The sequence below is a fragment of the Lates calcarifer genome, linkage group LG13 (genome assembly GCF_001640805.2).
Source record: "Lates calcarifer isolate ASB-BC8 linkage group LG13, TLL_Latcal_v3, whole genome shotgun sequence".
NCBI classification, from domain to species: Eukaryota; Metazoa; Chordata; class Actinopteri; family Centropomidae; genus Lates; species Lates calcarifer.
In genome coordinates, this window is record NC_066845.1 from 18379420 (window position 1) to 18398188 (window position 18769).

Sequence of the window (18769 nt, forward strand, 5' to 3'; positions counted from 1 at the left end):
TGGTTTTGTTCCCCGAGCCAAGGAACGCTGCATATCCGGAGCTATCCTTATCGATGAGTCCAAAACATGACAAACTAAACTTTGATTCAGAATACATCACGATGATTTGAATCACTGAACATTTGTGGGATATCATTTACATATGTATGTTCACGAAATCTCCCGACTAGAAATGATTGCAGAGTAACTAATGCTTCCGATGAAATGCGAAGTGATCATCATCATCATAGCTCCCACCGTTTTCTTAAGAACACACTTGCACGGTTTGCAGAGAGGCTCCACCTATTCAAGCGGTTCAGTGACCTCACTAGTGGGCTGGATTGTAAGGGTGGGATTTCCAGGCTTTCAGAGAGCTCAATGTATTCCTGCCTCTCTATCTTAGGACCTATGCGGCTTCAACGATAGCGAAGACGGACTGGTTGTACCTTTCATAGCCATACTAAGGCTTGTATACTGGACACTGGATCTTTTTTCTACATGCGACTCCAATCGGAATAAATAATTGAGGAATGTGGAAATTACAGAATGCCCAACAGCGCTGGAAAGAGATTTAAACCCACCAAATACATCCCAGTGTCCACTGCTGCCACACTCCTTGTGGGTTCGACTACTTTATTTTTCGTTTTCACGTAAGTTTGCGCCGTTTTTTGCTCTTATTCAGTGCATGCCGAGAATTTCATACACCCTGTACCTTCAGATTAGAGAGTGGATTTGCAGCTCGAAGTTTGCATGGGTGGTTTCAGTCACTTAGGTGGGAGTAAGAATAAGTGGTTTTACAGGAGTATATCTATCCCACCGGGGAATCTCGCAGCATTTCTGAAATGGGTTTGCAAGGAGCAGCCCTCAGATGCTGCCTTCCTGTGCAGGGAGACAGACCATTCAGTCATAATGCCTGCAAGGTAAACTTCCAATAAGCCTTGCAAGTTTAAAAACGCTATGATCGTGCAGGGAACCGCGGCTTAGGCCGCAGTTACTCACTTTCCATTGAAGAAATGCCGCAGGCAGTTGTTGATACATTGGCGCAGCAGGCGGTCGTGTTGTGTTTGTTTCATGCACACTCAGTTGGGATAGGTACGGTGTCACACCACTTATCAAAAATCACTATAATCATTCTAGGCAGGGGTTCCCAGAGTGGAGTCCTGCAGGGGTCCCCAACTAGGATTTAGTGCATCTACTACCATGCCTCAGCTATAGGGTGTAGACCCTAATTTAGGTTTTCCTTTGGAGAAAATGTGATCAGCTGAGGTTTACAGGCAACCCGTGACCATGACCAACAGGTCCTTACTCTCTCCAACGCAGATTTTAATTCAATTCAAGTGTTCTGACAAGCTGGAGACCACACCAGCTGCAATCAGGATGATTACATAGTCACACAGCCTATCAGCCAGCATCACAATCATGCCAAGGACCCCTGAGTAGAGAGGCTTTCATGCCATGCCCCTTCATCTGATAAATGTGGAACTTAGTGCTTTGACTTAAATGCAGAGCTGATGCTGTGGCAAGAGGAGAGAGTGATGTCTCTGGTCTGAATCATCATTCCCACATACATTCTCTTCTAGTGCTAACGCCCCAGGTGAATGGTTATCAGTGAAATCAATGGCATGCTCAATCTCACATGTGCAGGGAAACCTGAGGTGGCTCGAAAATCATTATGGGAACCTCTGATCTGGACTAACAACTGTAGGGATAGATCACTTTATCATATATAGACTCAATCCGGCTGCTGAAGAATAAAACTGCTGAATGTGATTCCCCGCCCTTTGAGGGTAGGCGGTCTGACAGTGTTTTAAAGACCATATGTCACAGTTGCCAATGAGAAACATGTTGGATACACAAATGATTCTCTGCAATGGCACAATAAGTGATTTCTATCATTTTGGACAGATTTTCTACTTAAAATGTCTCCAGTTGTTAGCTTTTGTGGATCTAATGTGTGTGAATTTATACTATTAAAGCTTTTATTGATTTTTTTTCACATTTGTACTACAGGCAGATTTTTTTCTACGTTAACATAAGTAAAATGCAGTAAAAGTGCAAGATCTGGCTCACCTGGACAAATGCACAAAGACACAGAAAATGCTTCAGCTGCACCCTGAGTGGTTTTGCACTCTCAGGCTCAGGTCAATGACCGAGACTGAAGGAAACATATGGTGTTTGTAGGATGCGCCGCTAGGTTCTATCTTTAAAAATCCCAGTGCTCCTTAGTGCGTTGTCCAGAGCTTTGCATAAACAAATGGTCCAATTCACAATTCCTGTTGTATAGTGAATGTATTATGATTTAATTTGAGATCTGTAGTCCAGTCATGCTGTTTGCAAATAGCAGATGTCAGATTTATATTTTTAAAATTATTAGTAGTCCTTCTTTTGCTGGGGTTTAGGTCACTTTACACTATAAGGTTCATCCCCCAGCAGATGGTTCAAGGGTGAGGATTAAGACTTTACTCTGTTGCTCCTTCATTTCTCAGTAAAAGGCCCAGAGGATTGAGCCATGTATAATGGAACCCCCTGGGTAGCAGTGCACGTCCAAACTAGGCCATGCCTCCTCATTCTCAAACACACATCCATTCCATCCATTATGTTGAACCAAGTCTGGCCTTGTCTGTGGCTGGAGTGCAACGCTACATGTTTACAGTACAAGCCACAGAACACTGGTATGCCTTTATCTCAAGTCTCTAAGTCTCTTAACCAGAGTAACATGCAATGAGTACAACAGTTGCAAAATTTTCACGTTTCCAAGGTTGTCTCACACAGTATGATGGACAGGGGTTAATATAAGAGAACTGTACCACTCCCTCATATGCATTCATGTACAATAGAGTGCCAGGGACACAAATCTTTTTTTATTCTGAGGCCGGAGTGTGTTAAAGGTCTCACTGTTGCCAACAGGCCACTTGGTGTCATATGGGTAATGGAGGATGAGACTTTGGGTCAACACTGGCACACACACACACACACACACACACACACAGATGCACACCATGGTGCGTTGCTGTGTTTGGCTTACTGACGCCTGACAGTTTTTGAATTAGAACATATTTGTACAAAATTATTTATATCTTCACTGCACAACCACAGCTCATCAAAAAAAAAAAATACTGAAGATAAATTAAGCTTTTAGTCAGGGTTTAGCCATCATAATATTATCCCAGTCTTATCTGGGTCTGCAACAAAATTCGATTATACACATATTATAGACCTCTCACTATGTCTAAATTTGTCCCAGTTCTGTATGGCTGCACTGAAGAAGCTTTATTCTACCTTTTAGTTAGACAGTCCTCAGAATGGCTTAATCACTGCCCTTGACCATATGCCAAATGAATAACCTGTTCTGGAGACAGAACAGCCAGGCTGGCCATTCTCATTTGTTGCCAAGCCTAATAGTCCACACTTCAGGGTACGCATGGAGGGAAGTGAGGATCAATCAATTGATCATCTGGACAAGACCTGTGTTCAGCAGTTTTTACTGTGTGAGGGTGAATTATGAGAGAGTTAGTCAGTGGTGGCATTTGAAGCCAGCATGTCACCAGGCTGAGAGCAGAGCTGTGCATGAGAGTGGGCCTTACAGGAATCTAATCTTCAGCTTCCACATCTGTTTCCTCCTTTTCACTGCATCAGACTTCATTCAGATCCTAAAGTATGCATTGTTTTGCCTTTATGCTCCACTCTGAGCTCCACCTTCTTGTAGAGATTTTTAAAATGTATTTCCAGTGTGTTAGTCCAAGGAATGCACAGTTATTAAAAGAAGGGAAAGAGGATGCTGGCACTCAACCATGATACACTGTACTTTTTACAGGATTTATTATAAAACCTGTGTTTTAATGTAAAATGTTTGCAAAATGTATCTGGAGCCATTGGTTACATAGATTACCACATTTATACAGTACAGGAACCTTGTCTTTTGTCTTGGTAGTGTAGGAGAAGTGTAGCATTCCTCTGATAATCCAACATAAGAATACAGAGACATTGGGCATTTAGACTAAAAGGGAGCTACACCGAAAAGTTGCAATTTTTCAACCTCTTACTAATGATCATGTAGTCAACTCACAGTTTACGACATTTATAGGCAATCATTTAATAAGCTGCACAGCGGTGTCAGCTGAATACATCTTATTTTGAGTAATGTTAGAAAAATTAGCTTTAGCTTTAGCCAAGCTACTTAATAAAATATTTTTAATAAAAACTGAGAGACAGCATACACATGGAACCATGTCCACATTGCTATACTAACCATTTTGTGAACTACCCACATATACATTATTCACTTATACATACTTTGCGTAAACATTAAAGGGTGCTTGACACTTTCAGTCAAAATTAGTTGTCCTCCTTTCCCCCTCTTCACTCTGCTGTATGTAACATCACAGTTTTCTGAATCTTATTAATTGAAGGTCTAAAGGCATAATTGTATGTTTATGCATTGATCCTAATCCTCATCCTGTGTGTGATTATGTATGCTGAGCTGCTGTCGTCTTTTTGTCAAGGGGTTTGGTTAACAAGCTTGTAATCATTAATGCCTCACTGCTTGGTATTAGTGTCCATTAGAGCCTGTTTGCCTTCCTCCTGTGTGATATTGGTGGCTTCGAGGCACCCTGTGTTTGACTGTAGTTAAATGAATTGTTGGTTTAACTTGTCCTGTTTATGCTCAGTGTGGGAGCTAGACGGTCTTGGCTGCCTGTTTTAAATATTACTCATATGACACAGGGACTGATTTGGGTTTAGTTTGTTTATTTAAATGTGTGATTGAGGATATATTGCCATGTTTGAGATGTTGCAGGGACAGAGCACTCCTGTGAAGGAGGAAATTGCCAACTGACATGTTAATAATATGCCCTAATAGCTCTGTTTACGCTTATGAACAAGCATATATCAAATCCAGAAACCAGAGAATCTCAGCCTCCCTGATGTGATACCTATGTACAGCATACTGAGAAGTGACCAGGACTTTGTGACATAATTGCACACTTTAACCTCCAAATAACCTTTGCAAAAGTATTCCATGATTCCCATGAGAGTAGCAAATTTCAGCTCTTAAGGCAAGCTCATCAGTATTCGTCTTCAACATGTCCTCTTGCAGTCAGAAACATTTGCTGAAATATTACTATCTGTCCTCACACACTGTCACAGCATTAGGTTTCAGTCCCTCAGCTGAGGTGGATAAGGAGCTATCCTGTCCTTATGTCACACAGAGGATAAACCTGATAATCTTGACGAGACCAAAAGTAGCCAGTAGACGTACAAGCTCACCAGGGCCAAAAAATCCCTTTGGCCTATTCATAAAATCCATGTGGCAAAGTGCTGGTTTGTAGAGATATCTGCTTTATTTTTTTCATCGAGGATAAAACCAGCAGAGGTGTGTGCAGTGTGCCCAGCTTTGTCAGATTAGATAACGATGTAATTTCCTCTGTAGGTCCTCATCCATCAGCACCTTGGAGTGAGGGCCTGGAGATTGACAATCACAGTGCAGGGTTGTGTCACTTCTGCTCCCCTTAAAGTACTTAAGGGGACAGGCAATAATGAATGGAGAAGGAACCGTATTTCACTTTGAGCTAATGCAGAAGATAAGGCCAGAGTTATAAATTGACCTAAAGGTTTTTTTTTTCTTTTACTTTGTAATCTTGTTGCTTTTGACAGCATATTTATAGTCTGTGTGGTGGTTTATGGTTAATTTTCATTCTTATTATGGTTTATGGTTTACCACAAGGCACAGTTCCAACCTGTAATAGTATTAAAGATTGACCAACCCCCTGCCTCTGCAGCTTCACAGCAGAGCTGCTAGAGCAGCCACATGGTGTGGTTTTCTAAAATGTCACAGTTAAATCAGAATGACTGACTTATTACTTATTAAATGTGAAGTATTTGTACTTACAAATAGTCTCTTCCCGTTTTGTGTCCCATCCCCCAATGTCCTGATTTCATTAATACAGAAGCAAAACTCCTTTGATTTTTTTTTTGTTTCTTTAATACCATCATGAAGCTTCAATCTCAGATACTTCCTATTTAAATCCATCACTACTGTGTTGTTTCCATATATAATGGGAACATGTTTTTATTGTGAGCATGTTAACATACTGACATTACCATTTAGCCTTAAGCACTGCTGCACATAAGTATGGACTCATAGAGTGGCTATATTAGCTGTAAACTATCAAGTCTTCACTGGTGAATGTAATTGTCAGATGTTTTACAATCCTCATGTACAGCTTCAGCATTAAAAATGTGCTAAGTCATGTTGCTTCTGTGGTAGAGTTAAACTAAGGCCACACTTTCCAGTTTCTCTGGAGTACCATTAACATTTTCTGTATTTAGAAATGCACTCACAGTCATCACAAAACAGCAATTTCAGAGACTGTGAGCAAGTTTGAGGTAAGCTGTTACTCGTGTCTTTGTGTCATTGGTTTGTCATGGTGAACACAAAATGCAAACAGAGCTAATCTTAGAAAGATATTATTGACAGTTTGACAATGTCTAACGTCAGACACCCAAGAATTCTTTGAAACAGTGAAGAAAGGAGGAGAACTCATGGTGTTGCTCCAGCAGGTACTCAACATCTGAATCTGGACTCCATCACTCATATATTTTTAGCTGCTGTTTGACAGTAATGGGATCAAATGTGAGTTTCTGACAAATGTCTTGATATTGTAATGAGCCGACAGAGTGTGGTTCTTAAGGGACCTTTGAATGGGACTCTTCTGGCTTGGAGCAAACCATTACTAAACAGCTAATACATCCAAGATACACACACACACACACACACACACACACACACACACACAAATCAGTCCTGTTGGTCATAGCAGGGAACCACCATATATCAGCTTGTCTGTCATGGCGTGGTATGTCCAGCTGTTGTGTCCTCTCTGAGTAAAGCTGTAGATGTTTGGTTCACACAGGGAGTCAGGAATCTAACAAAGGTCCTTAAAAAGATTCCTAGGAGAACCACAGAAAAATAAAGTAGTTCATTTTATTTGTCTCTCATTATTATCTCACTAATAGAATTGCTTCTGTGGTCACTAGTGTTGAGTATCGTCTGTCCTGTTTGCAGCCCTAGTCAACCCTAACCTGTAGTATAGTTACTGTCCAGTGTCCAAAGGCAAACTTATACTTCAGAGAAAAATATCCCTTGTCCTTCCCCCATCAAGGTTCAAGTATACCTGAGCAGCAGGCTGCAGGCAGTTTTCATACAGTCAGAGTGTTCTGCATCCATCGGTATTGATGAGTGAACGAGGCACCGTGAATGAAAGGCTAGGTCATCTAATCTCATTCCATCCCAGCCTTCCTGTCACTGCTCGACAACTAGGTTAAGATAATGCTGACAGATCCTCTTCCCTGGCACTCTACCATGCATCGTTGAGCAAGGCGACTGACTCCACTTCATGCCACACAAACACAAAGTGGTGCCAAATTTATATTGCATTAAGCTTCAGGTCGAGGCAAGTTTTCCTAATTTGTTTCCTTTGTAATTTTAATGATCACATTTGATAGGTAACAGAGCAAAAGAGCAATAGTTTCTACAGTTTTATAGTTTACAAGTAATAAGTTTGTAATGAAAATCCCAAAATTCAAAACAAATATTTTGCATAATTCCTCAAAATAAATCCCTGTTTTGTGAGTCCTGATTTCAGGTAAAAACCCATTTGCATAAGATCATGCTTCTTTAACACAGCGAGAATATGAACATCCTAATCTCCAACAGGAGGTGATTAAGAATCCAAATTGTGCATCATGATCTTAGCATGATTCCAGCACATGTTGAGCTTTAATAGAAATCAGTGGTTCCTAAAATTAGCCTGTCCTCTTTCTGCCAAGCTTTGAATTGGTGTTTTCTGTTTGTGCACTCTTTTGTAAAATGCATGAATTTGACAAATGTGTCTTGAAAATCTCTTAAATGTGTCCAAATGTGTCATTTCCACTCCAGATCAATAGAACTAGAGAAACATTTAGATTCTTTTAGTTTTCCACTGCAACTCGTGACTCTGCTCCTTTCTCAATGTCTATTTAAAATCCTTTTTGGTTTCTCTGAAGTATTGACTTTCTGGAGCTCTGGTGCTTGCCAAAAAAGTAAATTGTGCCTTGTGATGCCATAGTTGAGCTAAATGGATCCATGTGGATTCAGTGCACAGCAGTGTGTGGGTGAAAAGTGCGGGAAAGTGCAGCGAGGTGCTCTCAGAGTTTGCTGTACTCCACCACCCTCCCACCAACCGAATAAGCCAAGGCTGCCTGGAAAGTCTCCTCCTGCGGAACATGTGGGATTAATTTAGACCTCCAGCCTCTCCCTCCATGGGTGTCTCCACCCTGTTTCCCCTCATGTTGTTTTGCCAGAGGGAGACCATGACTGGTAATAAGTAGAAACAGAGCTCTACGTCTTAACACCCTTGGCTGGAGTGGCTTTCTGAGAGATCAAGGAGTCTGTAGCAGGCTGAGGCACTCAGTGTTTACAAGAGTGTAGCTGTGTCCATCTCTGGTACACAGAGGAAGACAGGCAGATAGACTCTGTGATTAAAAGGGCAGGTCTTCCGCATCTTTGCCACTTTTTTTTAAGTGAGTCGTTTCAGAAGTCTGTGGACATCAGAGGGCACATAATACAGAACCACTACTCATTCATCTGTGTATGGTACACCAATACAGATAGCATTTGGAACTTATAGCTCCTATGTAAGAATTTTCATCATGATTATGGCGTCTTCCAAATTATTGTGATTAAAATAGTTTTGGCAGGAAATCTCAAACTTGAGTGTATTTCTAGGAAAATTAGACAGATCCTGGTGAAAAGTCTTGCAGTCTGTGTGTTGTGTGTTGATGTGTTCTTGATACCACCACTGGGGGTGCCAAAGTCAGAAAATTTCTATGTGTACACATAATCAATATTTATAGTAATATCAGATAACTTTGTGAATGTGAAAGGTGTTTCTCTAAATCCATGAGTAATTAGCCCCTGACTGTGTAGTCTCTCATAGATCTGTTGTGGTTTTCTGCCACACAGCTTTACTGTTTGGTACAATGATAAGAGTTTCCAGACATAGCAGACAGCTATTTTAAAAAGCTCTAAAACCCCTTTTGGTATTTGCTGGGTGCGTAAATAAGTGACTGTTTGCTAATGTGTATTTAGACATTTCAACTCAAAAGGCAATAATATGTAAGTGTTGTGTTTTTAGCTTGTTTTTGCTGACCCCAAGTGGCCAGAAAAATCAGTTAAGGCTTTAAGTTTAAGGTTTAAAAAATCATGCCAAACTTAACCAACATTCCAAGCTAATATTGTTCTATCTGTCTAATCTGTGTGTGTGTGTGTGTGTCTATAAATACATGTGGTTACACTTGGTCTTTGAAGCCATGGATCCACGGGCTCCAGCCAGGCTTGTTTCTGTTAAACTTTTGCTGTTCCCTTTGTACTTCACTATAGAGGTGACCTTATCCTGTCACATCTGTCACATGCTATTATTTCACACCTCTCTGGACAGTTTATGAATAGACATCAGTTTTATATGAATATTTATCACAGCTCTACCTGCCAAAAGCCATGTACTTAAAGATAGAAATGTCCTCTATTGCTTATAAACCTACACGCAAATATACACAGGCCTTAGCACCAACCAGTATTACAGTACAGTAAGGTATTTTGCTGTGACGTCCAGGGAATTGTGATTTTAAAAAAAAATCTTTATCCTCTTAGAAGTTGTTTGAATTCCAAAAAGGCATTCATATACTATTATGATATATTTAGTTGTTCATTGTGTTATGCATTAGCTGCATTTGCTTTCCACCCAAGCCTCACCTTTTTAGCTTTCACCCACTCTCCATCCTCCACTCTCATATCTAAAATGATGAGTGATTTATTTATGCTGGACTAAAAAGGTTTGTTTGCCTGTCAATATGCTAAGCTACGGCTAGAATGCAGAGACAGAAAGTAAAGCCCAGTGCAGCTTCACCATGAACCAGTTTGTAGTGCCCCAGTCAGTCATCTTTGTGTCAGATGTCTATTTAAAAGAATGGCATCATGTTTGACAGTTGGGATATTTTTAAATGAGGTTTAATTCACAATGGACAAATGTATTCAGCCCTCAGGCTTTCACCATTCACTGTGGATTCCAGGTTCCCTTCCTCCTAATATAGTGTCATACAGAGAGAAATCACTCTCTGACTTTGAATCATGAGGCCAGTTTTGAAAGGTCTGAGCACAGTTTTCAATCTGAATGTTGACTCAATTTGTGTTTGTGTTTTAATCTTTGAATTGACTATAATTTTAGTCCCAAGGATTGTTTTATTTAGCCACTGTTGATTTGTCAACCCAGTAAAAAAGAGCTACCTAAGCAGCTGTGCTATTTTTATTACACAATTTGACAGATAATAAAAAATGTGTAGTTACTTAATTCTCTTGATTTTAGGGAAGGAAGTTGTTGACCACAGAGACAGGACTCTGAACCTTCTGCTGGAGAGTAACCAGCCAGTCCTGAGCTGTGGATTTCCTCTGCTACACTATTTTCTTTGGCACAGCAGTGTGCAAAATTCTGCAGAAAAGTCTGACAATTTTTTGAGTGTTATCCATGTACAACTGATGAAGTGATAGTTGCTCTATCTATGACTGAAAAACAAGGACAGGAAGTTTTACTTTGGATCTATGAGTAGAGAATTCTTCACTTCTCACTCATGCTTCTTTGGATACATGATTGTCAGTGATACACATACAAAAACTGCAGTGGTTCACATAATTGATAACATTTGTTTGAATGGTAACATAACTGTTCCCTCATTTATTAGTGGTATTTACACAGGACTTTTTAACATGTTGATGTGATATGAGTCAGACTGTTTTTCATGGGCAATGTGGTTCAGCAGCTCTCAGTTTGCTTTCGACCCTTCAGTATATTTTGGCTTCATGCTGCCTTATCTCTTCCAGGGAGAGGATGTTTTTGGTTTATTTTGCCTCATGTCTTGAGTTTGCAAAACCCCTTTCCTGAATAGCTATTGTCAAAACACAACATAAGTAGGCACAGCAGGTCTGTCAAGTTTTAAATTTCTCCAGCTGTGGTCATGGGCTTGTAATAATGGTGATACTATGTAAAGGTTTTGGAGGATGATGTCTTTTTTAAAGCCTTTCCAAACCCAAAAACACAAGCAGAAGAATGCTTAAACTTAAACAGTGTTTTTGGCATCTAAGGCAGACCAATTACCTGCCTTACATGTCACAATGTAAGGTGATGATAACTCAAGAGCTGGTAAATTATTTTGTCCCTTTGAACCTTGTGGTAACACTTAACAACCATGGGCTCCTCTAGGCAACTGACTGAAGATGTCTGCAAAACACGGTGATTTGGCTGATATATGAGTGGTGGTGCACCGTTTCACCATGGTAGGGCAGGGTTGATGCACAAACAGCTTCTACATGGAAGAGACATCAGATGAAAACCTTATCTGCAATCTCAACACAGAAACCAACTTCTGAAGTCTGCCATGTAACATCTGGATAAGCCAGTCATTTTGGAAACAGGTTCTGTGGACAGATAAAGTTTAAGCTTAACTCTTTGGCCACATTCATTAAAAGTGTGTTTGGAGGAAAAAAAAAAAGCAGCAACATTTGATGTAAAGAGGTTGTGTGGCAGCCAGTGGTACAGGAAACATTGCACAGATAGGAGGAAGAATGGATTTAACTAAGTACCAGCAAAGTCTGGAGGCAAATGTCCTGCAGTCAGTCAGGAGAGTGAAACTGAAACGGGGGTGTGTTTACTTCTTTTCTCTCCAGAAATCACTTGGCACAATATGTAGCTATGAAGTTCATATTTAAAACCCTGTTACAAGATTCTGGTTTTAAAACATGTCAGCTGGAAGCATTAAAGAGCCAGACGGAGACTGCCTTTTCAACCAATGCATGGGCTAGCATTAGCTTGATTAGCTAATGTTAGCTAAAGCTGATAAAATCTGTTGGAATGAGGTTCAGCCTTCAGTCATTTCAGCTGGCAAAGTCAATTGGTCACCAGCTAGAAATATGAAGCCTGCTCTTGTCCACCTCTGTCAGAAATCAAGTACTCACTGTTGCAAAAATTACTAAGAATTTTGATTTGTAAAGATGCCACTGTTACCACTGGAAACTTCATATGTGCTGTGCCAGAACTGAAAGTTTGACAGGGGTGGCAATGGTAACTTAGTGGGTGAAACTTAAGTGCTTTAGGTCCTCTATAACTTGAAGGCCCAGGGAAGGAGCTTTATCCTGCCTTATCTCTTTCTGGGTGAGGATGTTTTCTGTTTGTTGTTCTACGTCTCTTAGGGGAATTGAGTGAAATTATCCATCTTGAAAGATGAGAAACCTCAGCCTGACCTTTTTGGCTAAACCGTTAATGCAAACTGAGACCTCACATGCTGACTGTCTACACAGGCAAAATTATACTGCACTTAATACATAAAATACTACCAGACCTGAAGCCAAGTTAGTGGTGAACCTTGGGTATTGGTGCCGGGAGCACAACAGTTTCACTGCCACTAGGCAGTGCCACTTTACTCTTAATTAGGATCTTAGTTGGTTAGCTGGTTCTTAATCCAACGTGCACATGGCTGAGATCTAACTCATTGACCCGGTTGAACCCAGTTAGTTCAGCAACCTAAAAACATTTGATCAGAACTGACATGAACAGCAGACTATGTTGTTCTAAAAGTCTTTTGCACAGCACCCCACCCCCATTACTATTACCACCATGTGCATTCTCAGCAGTGTGAATAATTGCTAAAGTCCTGATTAAACTGCTGTGAAACTATTAGCCACCCGGCCAAATCCAGCTGATCCCTCAAATTGTTTTAGTAGTATTCCCTGTCGACAGCAGGGCCACCCTGCTTTCAAAAACGGGGGACCGCTTACCAACTCTAGACTGACACTCACTTACTCACATACTTCCTATGATATTTTTCATGCAGTTCCCTAAAATAATAGCTCACAATGGCAAAGGAGACTGAAGATAGACTGATCCATCGTTGGGTGATGCTTTGTACTACAAACTGTGCTACCCAGCATGCCCTCCTTCCCAGTGAGGGCTCACACTGTGAGTTGTGTTATGTACAATGTCAGTGAATGTGCACCAACAGCCAAGTTTACCAGACAGCTCCAAGTGGACAATATTGAGGTTGTAGTTGAATATTTACTCGGCTCAGTGTTTCAGGACAGTTCCCCCTCCCTCTCTCTGACTGAAACTGTACTTCAGTTCCAATTTACCCACAGAAGTTTAATAATGCAGAAGTTGTAATGTACCTCTCTGCATTATTCACTGGCTTTTAGCATCAACAAATATTGGACAGGATAACCTGTGAATATCAATTAGTTTGTTTTATCGATCATTATACAAGGCCATACCCTGCTCTGCACTCTCTTCCCTCCTTAATTCATTTCACAGTATGAGCCTGCACATCCTCCTCTGCCATGTGTTTTGTGAAGATGTCGGTGTGCGTCAGTTCGCATTTTTCTCTCAGCTAGGTTCACCTCTCTGGAAGTTTTAATCTGCCTAAAGTCTTTGCCAAGGTGTAAGTAGAGAGCAGGATGCTGCTGTTTGGTTTAAAAGTGCTGCACAAGACACCTGCAATAAACCCCAAGCATGATGCCATGATTGAGTCTCTGCATTCAGTTTGTGACAAGGGAAGTTGTCTGAGGAGATCTACATGTTTTCGTCTCACTGTGGAAGGTTAAAGCCCCTCCAATACGTGCCTGTGGATTTAGTTTACCTTGCACAATCTGTCTTGCTCTGTATTAATTAAATCATTCAGGGTTGCATCGCTTATCTGCGACGGGCTCTGGCATTCCTAGTTCTTATAAGCATATTTCTGCCTATGCTAATGCGCTGGGTGCTGCAAATTGAGAAGCTCCCCTTGAGAACGTGCACAGAATGTTATTAGTGAGTCATAGGTCTCCCCTGGAGACCTCATTCATTCATTCATTCATTTTTTTCCTGATTTTAGGAGAATTTCAAGTTGTTTCTGGTTTATTGACGCACTCGAAGTTTTATTCCAAAAAAATAAACTGTATTTTAATTACTCCAATATTACACATTTTTGACCTATTGCATAATTTCTTCGGTGAGCAGGCCACCGGCTGCACAGTGTTTTTGTTGGGCTTGGATTAGCCTTGGTGACTGACAACTATAATCATGTTTTTGGGGATATTTTAAGAGTCTTAGTGCAGGAACTGGAGAGTTGACCAACCAGGGAGCCACAACTTGCATCAACAACACTGGGAGACTGATTTGATGGAAAGCCCAAATGAATAGTTCCCTGGAGGAGGAAGAGGAGGAGCTAGAATCGCAAAGAAAACTGCTGAGCAGTCAGAAACTACACCTGGCTCCGGGAAACGCCAACAACATAAACAATTGTTCAGGATAGTGCAAAAGTAGCAGCAGTACAGCTGTCTCAATCTCTGGGCTAAGTAAAGACCCAGAGGAGCCCGTACGCAAGCGTAGCTCAAATGTCAAATTTCAGCCTGGACCCTAGAAAAACGTCAGCTCAGCTCTGGCAGTGATGGGTGAGGGGGTTGATGTTGTTGTGTCTGCAGCCGCCAAGAAAAGGTCCGCCTCCTAGCAGGGGGTGACAGGGAATGTGACAACAGCTGCCCATGGAGCCTGCTTTCATGTGGCATGGGTTGAGGTGTGGTGGCAGGTGGAACAGGAGAACACTGGCAAAGATATGCAAAGCTGAGGCTGAAGAGGAGAAATACATACATTCATACATCAGCCTCCTGTTTATACTGCAGATTCCCACAAAAATATTTTTAGACCATCACTAAAACAAATCAGAGCATCTGTCTTGCAATTTCAGGGGCCTGTCATGATGTTAGTCATGTTGACTTTAACAAATTTGCCTGTCGCCACTGTCTGCAGTCTGTATAATCTTAGAAATGCATAATTTGTTATGGTAACAGGCAGAAAGAGGCTTTTCACATGGGAAAAAAAAAAAAAAAAAAAGAAATGTACAACACGGCAAACTGTATCTGTATATATACACAGTAGACAACCATTAAAAAATAGAAAAATGTTCTATTTAAGCTCTGTGAAATGTATAGCAAAATCAAACAAGTCTGGAAGAAACAAGCTCTTTGCAAAAAACATATCAGCAATTCAAAAAATATATTTGAATATGAATATGTACAAATACCTTTTCCTTCCTTACTGTTAAGTTTTGGCAGGATTTTGGGTTGACCTTAATTGTGTTAATTATTTTTAAATGTTACAGTTTCAGAAATCCAGCGTTTAGTGCTCTCACATAATTAGATTCTTGGCAGGGAAGGGAAAAGCCTCTGAAATGACATTTACTCCACACTACACTCATGTTCTGTTTAAAAAAAAAAGGATAAAAATGGCAGCATATTTACACATAAATGTAATACACATATTTGCAAAACCACATTAGAGTCCAGATGGATAGCTTCCCAGAGACTGCTAGTGTAGCATTGATAAACTATACAGTATATGAAATCATATTTACTGTGTCACATCAATCTTGTCAGACGTGGCTCTCAGTGACTGGATGACCTCCAGTTTGCAGTCCAGTACTAATCTCAGCACTGCATGTAGACAGCAGAACATCAGCTCAGCCTGCAGCCTACCATGTGAATCAGGCAACTTGAGGCCAAATGGCAGCAGAGAGGCAGGTCGGTGCTGCTAATAGACTCTCTAGGTCACACTCAGGGTCACGTCCTCTCATCAGACTCCTAGCCTGGCATAACCTCGCACCTCAGTCACACACACATTTACAAAGACTAAAAACACATTGACTTTGATAGTTGTATACATCAAAGGCCTAATAAGACTATTTTGCTTACTTCACATAGCCTGTGAACTTTCCAAGTGCTTTTTAGGACAGCTATAGAACTGGCAGGGACATTAAGCATGGCTGCAGGAAAGTGCTATATACTGTGACCCTCTGCACTTCTATCCGTTTCATTAGTATAATCACTGTATAATCACATCTCCATAGCTAGTGGGGTCAAAATTCAGCATGACTCAGCCTGTGGGTTAGCAAGAGCAGTAAGACATGTGCTCCTGTCTGCATCTGAAGGCAGAGTTGTGTATTGAAGTGTGAGTGTTTGCAGACATGTGGCTCTACCCTGAGAGCGCTGTCGACTAGGAGGGAGGCTGCTGGTGCTGCCAACACATTTTTCAAGCCCTGTCGCGGTGATGCCTCGTGGTGCGCTTAATGAAGCGCAGGCTGAATGAGCAAGGGTATTGATCTTCCCTCTAATGGGCTATGCATAACGACGGAGCTAATTATTTTCTGATATAGAGACTATACAATGGAGAAAGTTCATTAAGGTACAGTGGCATGATGAGTTCATATCAGTAGCATACAAACAGAAAGGTTGATAAGTGACATAAACTGATATTCTCTGATTAAATTAAATGATCTTGTGATGTTGTCTGTCAAACAGCAAACACACTACGGTGATAAACAGAAAATATTAAAGCTGCACTAATTAACATTTTTGTATGTTAATGCATTAAATGCCACACAGTTAGTGACTGGCCAGTGAACACAGTGGAGCATTTAGAAGCAAAAGAGTTAGCTATATCCCCATAATTTGATTGGCTTTGCTAACATAATAGAGACTGCAGTGGAATATGTTAGTGTTGCAGCATGTTCTCTAATTCTCTTTTAATTCATCAACAAGATGAGCTGCAGAGAACTGCAGTAAGAAGTCATCTGTCACATTCCCTATAGCCCACAGGAACTGCTTCACCCCTCAGTGTCAGGCAGTGCCTCACTCACAAGGCTTTCTGCCACAAGCTCGTCAGTCTGTTACCAGTTTTTGGTCACTTTTGGGTCCTGATCATCCGTCAAACACTGTTTCATGGAATGACATGTCCTCAGCTGCTTCTCATGTCTCCAAGGGAAGAGCCACAGTAAAGTTTCAGGATGGAAGTGCGAGAAAGATTTTTAGTTAGAGGCTGTAATATCAATGTATAAGCAACCACACAACTTAGCATAATTTCTCTCTCACACTCATACAGATCAACAGAACTGCTGCTGTCCTTATCTGTCCTGCATACAGACCCTTAATACATGATAAGTGTGTTTACTGCTCAATCGTTTGCAGTGTGTGTTACTGCTTTACATTCAGTGTGTGTCACAGCCCAGAGAGCCAGCAACAAGGGCTGCCATTCAAGCACTTCACTGTGCTCATTTACAATCTGCTCTCCACGTTGCCAGGCTAAGTGGTGACTGAGTGAGGCCTATTTTTAACTCCCCCCTGTAACTGGAGCACGGCGCTCTCTCATTGAAATGGGTAACAGGGCTAAAAAGCAGGTATTTGTCAATCAGCAACTATGGATAGATAGTTGTAGATTATGCTCCCTTTCAGACTCTTCTCCTTTTTTATACAAAGGCAAGTGGATAAAGAATACATTGTTATTTAACAACATGGCAGTTCTGGGATCTGCACTTTACTTTAAATGTTGCTGCTGGGAGCAATTAGGAGTTATACTTGTCTGTGAGACTCAGGAGTCTCAGTAGCTTTTTGGGTTCACTGAGCTGGCTGCCTGCCAGCCCTTATCTCCAAACTATATCCAGAGGACATTTTTATAACCCTTCCATGTGTACATACTCAAGGGCCTGACACGGTCTGGACAGTTTGCTGAACAAACAGCTCTGATGAACATTTTATCTTCCTCCACTTGAACATTTCAGCCTCATATATCATGATATCATGAGCTGTTATATTTGATATTCACAGAGTTCTTTCTTGTATAAGACCTGAGCACCTGGTGATCATCACTCGACTCGTAATGTCTGGCTGTGGCTGTGACCTGTCTCCATTGGGTATGAATGGAACAGATGGGCCTGTGGCTTAAGTGACTCTGCTCATGACACCTGTGCATCATGAGTGCACTTTGCGCTCCTGGAGATATACACACTGATCTCATAATGTAGGCTGAGGTAGGATCAGTCTCAGACAGATGGGCATAATTAGTTGATGTGATTGTGTTAAACTGCAAGTGTTTCACTCCAAACAGAAGTCACAGAATTTAGATGCTATGCATCTCCATATGAGCATAGTGTTATGGTTCATGTTTGAAATGCTAGTGCTAACCTTGCATGATTCAGCTTTTACATTGGCATTGTTAATTCTAAATACTAAAAGATAACGCCAACATTATTCTTTTTTTCATGTAGACAACCAGTCAACAATGTGTTAGTCCATCTCTCAATACTCTGACTATCTTATCTGTGGCACTCAGCCTATCACTGAAGATGTAAAGCTTTAAAAACAGGTCACAAATACATAGTTTCATTCATTAAAGGCTCAGTAATTTCCTTGAACAGGCTTTGTTATTTGAAAAAAATATATTCAAACAGTAGTAAAGAGTGCATTTGTCCTATTTTCAGCTAAGGATGAATTCACAGTTGGTGCTTTAGTGAGTATTTATGGCTCCAGGACAATGTATTAGCAATCATAATTAAGGAATATGTCATCCAACACAACAGTGTAGCTCAATTACATTTTTAATAGTATTTGAACAACAATTTGAATGAACTACACTGTACCAGAATTTGACTATACAGGTATTGTTCGTAGCGTCAATTGATTGCTGGTTTTGGTCTTTTCACAGGAGCTGTTACCAGTTAAAAATATATAAAATAATACCAGAGCGACGCTTCAAACTTACTGAAGTATGAGACTTTTAGAAACAAATAATAAGATAAACAAAAACAAAGACCTGAAAGGACTTAAAAAACATTGCATTCATTTCTAACACTGACTGTTGGGGTTATCAGAGTCAGCTCTGGGTACTCTGAATGTTTCTGAAGT

At 40.7% G+C, this 18769-nt stretch overlaps 1 protein-coding gene across 1 annotated transcript in view; it reads left to right on the top strand.

The window, feature by feature from the left end:
* The first annotated feature begins 319 nt into the window (after positions 1-319).
* Positions 320-18769, top strand: part of zdhhc8b (zinc finger DHHC-type palmitoyltransferase 8b) — a 65756-nt gene continuing 47306 nt past the window's right edge. The window contains exon 1 of the mRNA XM_018668466.2: positions 320-629. Coding sequence (XP_018523982.1) covers positions 526-629 — 104 coding nt within the window. The 5' untranslated portion in view covers positions 320-525. The remainder of the gene's footprint in view (positions 630-18769) is intronic.